Source organism: Giraffa tippelskirchi, chromosome 12 (genome assembly GCF_054371585.1).
Source record: "Giraffa tippelskirchi isolate mGirTip1 chromosome 12, T2T-mGirTip1v1.2.pri, whole genome shotgun sequence".
NCBI lineage: Eukaryota > Metazoa > Chordata > Mammalia > Artiodactyla > Giraffidae > Giraffa > Giraffa tippelskirchi.
Window position 1 is genome coordinate 97,162,379 of NC_137286.1, and position 12,298 is coordinate 97,174,676.

At 36.1% G+C, this 12,298-nt stretch overlaps 1 protein-coding gene across 6 annotated transcripts in view; it reads right to left on the reverse strand.

The window, feature by feature from the left end:
* NBEA (neurobeachin) overlaps positions 1 to 12,298 on the reverse strand; it is a 650,396-nt gene that overhangs the window by 329,915 nt on the left and 308,183 nt on the right. For all 6 annotated transcript variants that reach the window (XM_081551831.1, XM_081551834.1, XM_081551833.1 and 3 more), the window contains one exon: positions 10,749 to 10,813. In XM_081551831.1, the coding sequence (XP_081407957.1) occupies positions 10,749 to 10,813 (65 nt within the window). The remainder of the gene's footprint in view (positions 1 to 10,748; positions 10,814 to 12,298) is intronic.

Consider the following 12,298-nt stretch of genomic DNA (forward strand, 5'->3'; position numbering starts at 1 on the left):
ATGAAGTACAATCCCTATTCATCTCTGTACCCAACATGATTTGCATGGTAGCTGTTGAGAAACATGGACTCACCAATAACACATGACTAAATGGAAAAAATGACTGAATGAATTCCTGAGCAGGTTATGTAGAAAGGAAGAGAAAAGAAGAAATAGAATTTTAAAGATAAGTTAGTTTAACACTATAAAATTCTATGATATATTTAGCACATAGAAAAAAAGTAAATAAAAATACCATATAACTTGGTAATTACGGAACATTTTCTTCCTCAGAGTATCTGTACAACATAGGAAGTAAATGAACTGGTCTTCATCTTCTACTCTAAGTTTATTTTTCAAAGGGACTAGAAAAAGAAAACAACTTGTTGAATCCCCATTCATTCTTCTTCTAGAATGGAGCTGTCACAGATACAGGAAAGCAGTCAGGGAACAAAACAAAGCATTCTCTTCCAAATGGAATACATATCATTACGGCAAGTTCTGTTTACTAGGAAGTCTCTAATTCTATGCAATTTGTTATAATTTAAATTGTTTTTCACTGATCAGAAGCCTTGAGATTCTGAATTTCAAATATAAATAATTTCTGTTGTTTTATTGAAAGAAAAAATGTCAACAGAAAAGGCAATATTAGAGGTTAGACAAATAAGTCTTTTATCCTCTATAGATGAATGGGAGGACAGAAGGACTAGTTTATATTTAAATTCTGCTTTTTATTAATGTTATAAATTTGGACAAATAATTTTCCATGTGTCTAAGTTTTAGTCTTCTGATTAGAAAATGGGTGTGTACTGTCTCACATATCCTAAAAACTAGAAGAAATAGTGCATGCTCAAGCTGTAAGATTAGATTTTTAGATCCCAATTTAGTCAAGAAGACAGGTCCTTATCAGATGTGAAGTGGCCACACACTGTAGTAGCAGATGTAATACTTCCATGTTAATTTCTCTGGCCCCAGAATTTAAAAAGAAAGGGATAAAATTTCTGGTGACACTGTAAGGAAAAGTTTGACTGAATCAGAAAAGTTCAATTTCTTTCTGTGATTTTTTTAAGGACTATTGAAAAATCTGGAAAAAAAATACGATTTTCATTTTTCAATTTAAATAATATAAAGTTCAAAGAGAGATTATAATTTTTTAAATAAAATTATGTCCATATTTGCTTTATTGGATAATAAAAAACATAAAGGTATTTTCTATTGTTTTAAATCTTATTTTCACAAAAAAATGCAGAGTTGATTTTTTTTCTTTTTTTAATCCAACATAGTGTGCCTATATCTGTTTAGGCCCTAAAAGAAGCATTCCCCAATCATTACTGTCTACTGGAATAGGTCCTTCTTCTACAGTCAATGCAATTTTTATACCATTTTCTTTGCACAACTTATTTATAATGCCTGTGACATTTTGAACTGTTTAATATTTTGTGCATGTAAACTCTAACTTCTCAATTACAAATTACTTTCAGATGAAGACCAGATGTAAAATGTATTTATATCACTGCTAAAACTATTTAACAAGTATTTTATAAGCATTTATTCAGCTTTTTTCCTGTATGTATGGTAATTATATAGACATTAAGAATGTCAGAAATACCTGTACAGCTATTACACTATTTTTGGTAATTAGAAAATAACTAATCCTTATTTAGCTTGGACTGTGACTCTTTTTAACAGTCATGCTATAAAATAAGTATTCTGTTTTGCCACACATTGTTCTGTAGAGAGCAACTTAGGGATATAAATCGTCTGTGTTCTCACTTTATGAACATGGAAACTAATCAGCCTATAATCAATGCACTGAAGCCATTACCCAGACACCTTGTGGAGAGTTCCTAGACTAAATTAATGGCCATGCCATGACTATGTGCATGCATGCTCAGTTCCTCAGTTGTGTCTGATTCTTTGCAACCTCATGGACTGTAGACCACCAGGCTCTTCTGTTCACGGAACTATCCAGGCGAGAATACTGGAGTGAGCTGCCTTTTCCTCTCCCAAGGGGTCTTCCTGACCCAGGGATCGAGCTCACGTCTCCTGCAACTCTCACACTGGCAGGCAGATTCTTTACCACTGAGCCACTTGGGAAACCACGTCATGACTGGTTTTTTGAATCTCGGCTGGCATTTGCTTGCAGTGAGTAAGAACAATAACAACAAAAAAATTATGTCTCTAGGAAATAAGGAACAGGAAGAAATATGGCACTGAAATGACTCTACCAAAAATAAGCCACCTTTCCCTTTTTACTTTTTTAAATATAAGAAACTATTTGTGTCTTATGAAATAAACACTTAATTCTCACCAAAGCTAAAATAATGGTGCCTAGAAGAAAAGTCCATTTGAAGTCGTTCTCAGAGGGACTAAAAAAAAACTAAATACATATATATATGCATATATATTTTAAACATGGTTCAAAATGTAATTCAGGTAAAATTTATGATTACTAATCTTGAAATAATTTCCTTTTCACTTGAAATTTAGCCATTATTAAATGGGAGCTGTTTATCTTAGTTTTCAGTAAATGTATTATTCACCATCAATGTCTAAAGTTAAGTCTATAAATTAGCAATACTGTTTAAGATCTACACATTTTGTAAAAGCACAGATTTTTTTTACCTCATTTGTTTATGAACCTCAGTATGTTTAATAGTTTACTAATATGTAAAATGAATAACTGAGTAGTAAGAAAAAAGTATAAGTAAGGTATTACACGAAAAAATATAGAGGGAACTTCGTTTTTCAGGCAGTTCTATGGTTTCTTGGTTCAAAATCAGAATCTCAACTCTAAGAAAAAAGTTTCTTATAAAGTCGGAAGGTGCTGGTTTTTAAAACACGTGCTTTGCTGTGCTTAGTTGTTTAGTCGTGTCCGACTCTTTGCGACCCCATGGACTGTAGCCTGCCAGGCTGCTGTGTGCATGGGGATTCTCCAGGCAAGAATAATGGAGTGGGTTGCCATGCCCTCCTCTAGGGGATCTTCCCAACCCAGGGATCAAATGCAGGTCTCCAGCATTGCAGGCAGATTCTCTACTGTCTGAACCACCAGGGAAGCCCAAGAATACTGGAGTGGGTAGCCTATCTCTTCTCCAGGGGAACTTCCCTATCCAGCAATCGAACCGGGATCTCTTGCACTGCAGGCAGATTCTTTACAGCTGAGTTACCTGGGAAGCCCCTTTTTAAAACATAGTTTTTGCCAAATCAAGGACACGAAACAAACTCAAGCAAACTAAAGCTTATTGGTTCAATTATTAAATAGCATTTGTTAAATTAAAGAGGATATTCAAATTTAGGTTATATGATCAGTAAACAATTATACTTGAATGCAATGTGCTTCTCTTCTTCAAAATGTAAGAAATGCAAGGTATATATTTTTCCCTATTTTAAAGAACAAAACGATAAATTGGAATCTCTTGAACCATAGGTCAAATTCAGCGCTAAACAAGAATACATTCTGACTTGTCATGAATATTCATTAATTGCATCCTATACGTTTCCAAAAGAGTGATAAAGGTTTACTTTAGGCAAATGATTAATTTATTTCAAAAGATTACTCCAGTTCTATAATTTAACAGTCTTTCTTATTTGCTTTATAGTTCAATTCATATTTTAATAATTTAAAATCCAATTATTATTGCCAAGATATTATAGGCAATTTTACATCCCATTAACCTTGCTTTGTTTTAATTATAAAGATCCTTTGTTAGATTCCTTTAAATGATCCAGTTTATAATTTCAGCCTGTCCTAGGGAGTATTTTAATTCAGCTGCACATTCATCAACTGTTTTTGTCCTGTTAATTGTAGACAACTGCACAATTGCTTTCTCCATCTTGATTGATGAATTTTATTCACGAGTGTAGCTGTTAAGTAGGATAAACATTTATAACAATTTCCACTTAAAGATTTTTATCTTCATTCCCACAAGGACAAATTAAAGACTGATATTTAACAACCAAGAGAAAACATTTTGTGTATGTTTCATTTTACAGTATTAGCAAATGTTAAGAAAAATGTTGCATATCCATGCAAATGTGTTAAAAGTGTGTGCAAAGAATCTAATGTGTGCCTAGCATATAGTGGGCATCAACAAATATAGGCCAGATAAACAAAGCAATGTGTCTTTACTATAACTACATCCCAATTATTTAAATATGATATTTTTTGATTTGGAACTCCCAGTTCAAATTTATGAAAGAGAAAAGTCTAAATTGAAAAGGAAAGGGCCAAAGTAGAGACAGGAGTCAGCAAAATATTATATGTCATAACAAAAAAATAATAAAAAAACTTCCATTTTTAAAGTGCCTATATTACTGTAGTTGTAAAAAAATGTCATATATTACTTCCAACTTTCAGGCAAACTAGGCAAAACGTGAAACAATGTCAGAGGGAGATTATATTACATGCCTAGTTTATCAATAGGAGAACTGGTATTTGAACCTTGTACAAAGAAAGTATTTTGAGACAATGCTACTGAATCGATAACTCAGTAAGATGGTCAGGGGAGCCTCTCTGAGAGTGTGACATTTAAGCGGATCCTCAATGATGGGAGGAATCAATCATGTTAAGATGTGGGGAAAGAAGACTCCCAGCAGAAACAGCAGTAAGAACCTGGCCCCAGGTTCTCCACTCCACACACTCTCCCTGAGCACCACATTTTCATCCTTATCCCCCACTGACCACATGTAAGCTGAGAACTCCTGAATCTAAATCTCCACATGAGCTGTCTCTTTGGGCTTCCCAAGTGGCTCAGTGGCAAAGAACTCACCTGCCAATGCAGGAGACGCGGGTTCGATCCTTGGGTCAGGAAGATCGTTGGAGAATGAAATGTCAACCCATTCCAGTATTCTTGCCTAGGAAATCCATGGACAGAGGAGCCTGGTGGGCTACGATCCATGGGGTCAGAAAACAGCCAGACACAACTAAAGTGACTAAACGACAAGAGCTGTCTCTTTGAAGCCTGACACCCAAATTATAAGACGTCAATCTAACATTTCTACTTGGAACTTTCACAGGTGCTACGAATTCAGAGCACATGACTGCATGCTCAGTCGTGTCTGACTCTTTGCGACCTCATGGACTGTAGCCTGCTGGCTCCTCTCCTCATTCCAGGTAAGAATACTGGAGTGGGTTGACATTTCTTACTGCAGGAGATCTTCCTGACCCGGGGATCAAAGCTTTGTCCTGCATTGGTAGTGGTTGGTGCTTTAGACGCTAAGTCAGGTCCAACTCTTGCGACACCATGGATTGCGACTGCCAGGCTCCTCTGTTCATGGGATTCTCCAGGTAAGAATACTGGAGCGGGTTGCCATTTCCTTCTCCAGAGGATCTTCCCAACCCAGGGATTGAATCCAGGTCTCCTGCATTGCAGGCAGATTCTTTACCCACTTAGCTACAAGGGAAGCCCTAACGGATTTATTTACTTATTTATTTATTTTTACCACTAGCGCCACCTGGGAAGCCCTATGAACTCAGTATAACCAAAAATAAAAATATCTCTTACTCAACCTACGTCTCTCCTTCTGTATTGTTCTAAGTAAACTACACTTATTGTAAATTATCCAGATCTTAAACAAGAAAGCAAAGTACCTATGATTCCTTCTGTCTTCTCTACCATCCAATCTATCAGCAGTTCTACAGATTTAATTTCTAAGTGTTCTGTTGTGTGTTGAGTCGCTCAGTCTGTCCAACCCTTTATGACCCCATGGACTGTAGCCCACCAGGCTTCTCTGTCCATGAGATGGATTCTCCAGGCAGGAATACTGGAGTGGTTTGCCAGGCCCTCCTCCAGGGGATCTTCCCAACCCAGGGATGGAAACCAGGTCTCCCCCATTGTAGGTGGATTCTTTACCACTTGAGCCACCAGCTACTTCAAATTTGTCCACTTCTTCCATCTTCATAGCCACTCTTAGTTGGTTAATGACACCATTCTCTTCAACAAGATTCTGAAATTTCAGACAGGCATCTCACTTCAGTCTCCAGCCCCAGAAATCCATTTGTTACTCTGCAGATTATGCCAAACTTCTTCCATTACACTCCTGCACCCTTAGCACTACTTACAAACCCCTTCATGGTAGGACTCTTGCCATAAAGGGATGACCCTGGCCTCTCTGTGGCTGGCACATGATATGCACTGAAACAGCTGTTCACGTGACTGAGAAGAGCTCTCCAGCAATACGTCTTGCTGGCTCTCACCAATAGGCTTTTGCACTATACTATTCCCTCAGTCCAGAATTTGATTCCTACTTTTTTTTTCTTTCATCTAGCCATGTTATAATCATTTCTCAGTTCTCAACTAACATGGTGCTCTGTTTACCATACTATACCAACCAATGAGCGCTCAGTCATGTCTGACTTTTTGCGACCCCATGGACCCTACCAGGTTCCTTGTCCATGGGATTCTCTAGGCAAGAATATTGGAGTGGGTTGTAGTTCTTTTTTGGCAATGGGGCCTCCTCCTTTCACTCTTTTTATAGACTAATTTTAAGAGCAGTTTAAGGTTCACAGCAGACTTGAACAGAAGATACAGAGATGTCCTGTATGTCCTCCCCAGATGTCCTCCCCAACTCGTTGTCCTCTCCCTCATTATCACTAAACCCCATCAGAGTGGTTACATTTGTTACAAATTATGAACCTACATTAATAGACTGCATTATCACCCAAAGTACACAGTTTACATGACGATGCACGCTTTGTGTTGCATATTATAAAGGTTTGGAAAAATGCAAAATGATATGTATCCAGTATTATAGTATCACACAGGGTAGATTGATGCCCTAAAAATCCTCTGTGCTTTGCCTGTTCATCTCTGCTTCCCCTTAAGCCCTGGCAACCATGGATCTTTTTACTGTGTCCACAGTTCTGCCTTTTCCCATAATGTCATATAATTAGAATCATACAGTAGCTTTTTCATTATTTGGATTCTTTTTTCTTGAAATATGCAATTAAAGTTCCTTTATGTCTTTTCATGGCTTGATAGCTCATTTCTGTTTAGCACTAATTAATAAATACTCCATTGTCTTGATGCATCAGATAAATAAATGGGTAGTTATTTATCCATTCACCTACTAAAGTGCATCTTGGCTGTTTACAAGTTTTAGAAATTCTGAATAAAATGATTATAAACATTCCACATGCACGTTTTTGTGTGAATGTAAGTTTCTAACTCCTTTGGGTAGTACCAAGGAGCATGGCTACTGTATTGTACAGGAAGACTATTTAATTTTATAAAAAATTCCAACCTGTCTTCCAAAGTGGCTGTACCATTCTGCATTTCCATCAGTGAAGAATGGGTGTTCCTGTCGCTCCACAGACTGAGCAGCACTTGGTGTCGCCAGGGTTCTCGGTTTTGGCTCTTCTAATAGGTGTGTAGTGGTATCTCACTGTTGTTTTAATTTCCATTTTCCTGATGACCTATGATGTGGAACATCTTTTCCTATGCTTATTTTCCATCTGTACATCTTTTGTTTAGGAACTTGTTAATGTCTTTGGCTTATTTTCTAACCAGTTTTCTTGTTTTCTTATTGCTGAGCCTTAAGAGGTCTTTGTATATTTTAGATAATGGTCTCTTATTAGATGTGTCTTTTCCAAGTATTTTCTCCCAGTCTGTGGCTGTCTTCTCATTCTCTTGATACTGTCTTTTGCAGAGCAGAAGTTTTTCATTTTAATGAGGTCCAGCTCATCAGTTCTTTCTTTCATGGATCATGCCTTTAGTTTTAGAACTAAAAACTCATCACCAAACATGTCATCTAGATTTTCTCCTTTGTACCTTCTATGAGTTTCACAATTTTTCATTTTACATTTAAGGCTGTGGGCTGGAAGAAACACAAGCTGGAATCAAGATTGCCGGGAGAAATATCAATAACCTCAGATATGCGGATGACACCACCCCTATGGCAGAAAGTGAAGAAGAACTAAAGAGCCTCTTGATGAAGGTGAAAGAGGAGAGTGAAAAAGTTGGCTTAAAGCTCAACGTTCAGAAAACTAAGATCTGGTCCCATCACTTCATGGGAAATAGATGGGGAAACAGTGGAAACAGTGTCAGACTTTATTTTTTCGGGCTCCAAAATCACTGCTGATGGTGATTGCAGCCATGAAATTAAAAGACGCTTACTCCTTGGAAGGAAGGTTATGGCCAACCTACATAGCATATTTAAAAGCAGAGACATTACTTTGCCAACAAAAGTCCGTCTAGTCAAGGCTATGGTTTTTCCAGTGGTCATGTATGGATGTGAGAGTTGGACGGTGAAGAAAGCTGAGCGCCGAAGAATTGATGCTTTTGAACTGTGGTGTTGGAGAAGACTCTTGAGAGTCCCTTGGACTGCAAGGAGATCCAACCAATCCATCCTAAAGGAGATCAGTCCTGGGTGTTCATTGGAAGGTCTGATGTTGAAGCTGAAACTCCAATACTTTGGCCACCTCATGCGAAGAGTTGACTCATTGGAAAAGACCCTGATGCTGGGTAGGATTGGGGGCGGGAGGAGAAGGGGACGACAGAGGATGAGATGGTTGGATGGCATCACTGACTCGATGGACATGGGTTTGGGTAGACTCCGGGAGTTGGTGATGGACAGAGAGGCCTGGCATGCTTCAGTTCATGGGGTCGCAAAGAGTCGGACACGACTGAGCAACTGAACTGAACTGAACTGTGATCCATGCTGAGCTAAGTTTTGTGAAGAGTATAAAGTCTGTGTCTGCATTTATTTTTGGATGTCCAGTTGTTCCAGCATCATTTGTTGGAAAGATTATTTTTGTTTCATGGTGTTGGCTTTGCTTGGATGCACTTTTTGAAAATCCTGACAACACCACCAACTGGAGAATTCACCCCTCCAGACTAGGTTAAGTGCACTGCCTTCTTCTCAGATTAGTACCTGTAACATCCGACCCTATCACAGCACCCTTGTGTTATTGTATGTGCTAGTCTGTTTGTCTTTCCTCCAAAATTTAGAAACATGTTTGTCTCATTAACTTCTCTATTCCCAGTGCCCATAATGGTATTTGGTATATAGTAGGTGCTAAATAGACATTTTCTATGTTTATATATATATATATATATATATACACATATATACATATATATATATATATATGAGATGTGATTATATATTTATAGCTAGCTATATGTCACTATTTGTTCTAAAATCATTTTTACTGGAGAAAGTATTAGTATAAAAATGGAAAAACAAATCTAAAATGGTACAAAGAATATTATGATGAGCATTTAAGGTTTTCCTGGATTTTTTTTTTTTTAATTATAACTACTTTCTATAATTCCAATTCCTTCCCTAAAACAAAATAAATGCCAAACACTACCAATGAATAACAAAACAGTTTCAAAAGCTAAAAATCTCTATTAGCAAAATTTTCACTCTTCTTCTTTTCCAAGAAATAACTATAATCTTAATCTTACAAGCTACAGGTTCAATTTATTAACTCTTCAGATTACTGATAACAGCATAATTTTTGTTTTTTACTTCACAGTTGAAATGAGTTAGCAAAACTAGCATTATGTAAAATGAGAGAGTTTATAACTCATGACAATGAACTGCCTGAACAAAGAATTTTTCTATTTTTCACTGCCTGAACATGCATAATAATTATTATCAATTATTTTCCCCAATAAAGTTTTATAAGAAGTAGAGTATATTAGTACATTTAAAATGATTATGCTATAAAAGAAAACCAATATTCCCTTGTATCTTTTGCTTGGCAGTAGGGCAAATTTCATTTTAATATTTAGAGTTGTAGTATTATGACTAAAAATAATTCAATCATAATATATAAGTGAGAAATGCACAGTAAGATGAATTGTTGTAAAAACAGAGGCTATTTCTCAGAATATAAAACACTGATGGAAAAAAAATACTAAATTGTATTTAACTTTTTTCAAAATAGGTATTTATAGCATATACAACATAGGTTTCAAAGACTACCCTGTAAAATATTCTTTCATGACACCTCTTTTGATAAAGATGTTTTATATACAGTAAAATTATTTCCTTATTAATATAATTAAATATGGTTTCAAATAAGACACAGACTATGCCAAATCTTCAGGCATTATTTTCCAAAGAATGCACTCTGTTATAGATGAAACTCAAGTTGTAAAGGATGCAAGTCTTTGGCTAACAGAAGCTGTACATGCCAGAATGTTGTCCGTTACATGTCTTAGTGTATTCATTGCCAATAAAGTATAGGAAAAATCATAATCAATGACAGTTAATCATAAAAGTGATAAATGCAATAATGAGCTCAAACATAAATCTTACCATAACATCATTTTAACAATGGTATAAACAGGTTCCTAGCCAGATCATCGTAGTTCCTACATTTAACTTCTCTCACATTTTTACTGGGATAGCAAAGAGCATGACATGGTCGAATGAAACTACTTCACGTGAACTGAGATGGGCTGAGGGAGTAAACACTGAACACAGCTTTGAAAACAGATGGAGCAGCAGATGGGACTGCAGACTGAGTTCACTTGATCTGTGTAAAACAACTTTACTATTTGGTAAGACATGGCTCAGATCCCACAAAAATCCTGCAGACTTTGTCCCTTTATTTCATACCTGCTTCCCCTCTCCCAAATGAAAATTGCTAAACATTTTAAACTTTGTTCCTTTAAGGTAAAAGTACCTGTGTGATAAATCATTTAACTAAAATATATTTTGTTACATATTTTTGGAACAGATGGCAGGAAAGAGCAGTCACCCAGTAGAATAAAATGTATACTGACTAGTTGTCTTAATACTGTACAATTAATTACCTTCCTTCATTGATGAGCTCAATAAATGCAAGTCCTGCATTCTTCTGAATAGAATTTTGCCATTCCTAAAAGGAGAAAGCAGACCACGTGTAAGAAAAATGAGCATGTAAATGAAAGTTAACATCTGGTTTAAGGATCATGTTGATGCTAATAACTTCCACGTGATATTATTTCTAAATCCTTCTAAAAGATTGTTAACAAATGCTATTTTCTGAGAAATGAAAATTTTAAAAGCAGTCCTTCACTGCTTAGTTAAAAGGTGCTTTAGAATTCCCAGTGATGCAGACTCATATAGAAAGTGAGGTCACAAGATCAGATGCTCACTGTGACTGTAAAATGTTGCTTATTTTACACTCTTTCTATGACATATTTAGAATATGTTTTAAAGAGCTTTTTGCTATTAATTTATTCCAGGGACTTCAATTTTTTTGATTTTTTTAATATAGCTGGCAAATTTAATTTTTTAGATTAAAGATTATACCCCTTTCAATGGTACTACAAATAAATATCTGCCTAATAAATTTTTATTAAAAATCTTTATTGATCACTCATGCCACCCATCTATAGAGTTTTCCTCCATGATTTTCTACTAATTAACTGCTGGCCATGAATATGGCTTTTGGAAACACAGTCTCCATGTCACTCCTTCACTCTGTTCCTGATCTTGTTCCCTTTTAAAGCTTTGAACACATGCTGGGAATAAATGTCCCCCAAAGTAGGTAATTGCTTTGTAAATATTCTCTGTTCTAAGTAGATCTGTGAAGAAATAGAAGAACAAATCATGAACCTATATTTCCCCAGAAGACAAAATCAACAACTTGGAAACAGGGAGGTGATAGTCTGGGAACTGGAATGATCTGAAAAAAGCCTAAATGACTCTGTTTTCAGCAAAGCCATTGTGTTTAAACGCTTCCCAGGTAGCACTAGTGGTAAAGAAGCCACCTGCCAATGCAGGAAACTCGGGTTCAGTCCGAGTCAGGAAGATCCCCTGGAGAAGAAAATAGCAACCCACTCCAGTATTCTTGCCTGGAAAATCCTATGGACAGAGGAGCCTGGTGGGCTACAGTCCATGGGGTCGCAAAGAGTCAGACGTGACTGAGCACACTGTATTTTAGCTGCCATACCCTTTATCAAAATGACAAGATCTTTGTTGCACTGTATTGAACTTATTAAACCTTTCAAATAATTTTTGTTGAAAACAATTATAGGCAAAACTTTTCTCCACATTTTAACTAAATGACTTATTGCTTTTCTCCTATATTTTGCATTAATTGAGGCACAGCATTAAGTGAAAGTCTACAAAGAAAAATAAACAGGAAGACCTAGCCTGATTCTTGGGAGCCATTCACATTTTTAAGATGAAAAAAAGAGTAGTTGAAAAGGACAAGAAAAGATCTAGCAAAATTTAAGGACAGCTGCAAAATATTAGAAAACAACCATGGACATACAGAAAACTGAAAAATACAAGACCCTTTAATCACTAATAGCATTTTTTAACAGTAATTAAGTTAAAAATATTATTGTATGTGAACTGAAAAATTAAAATATAG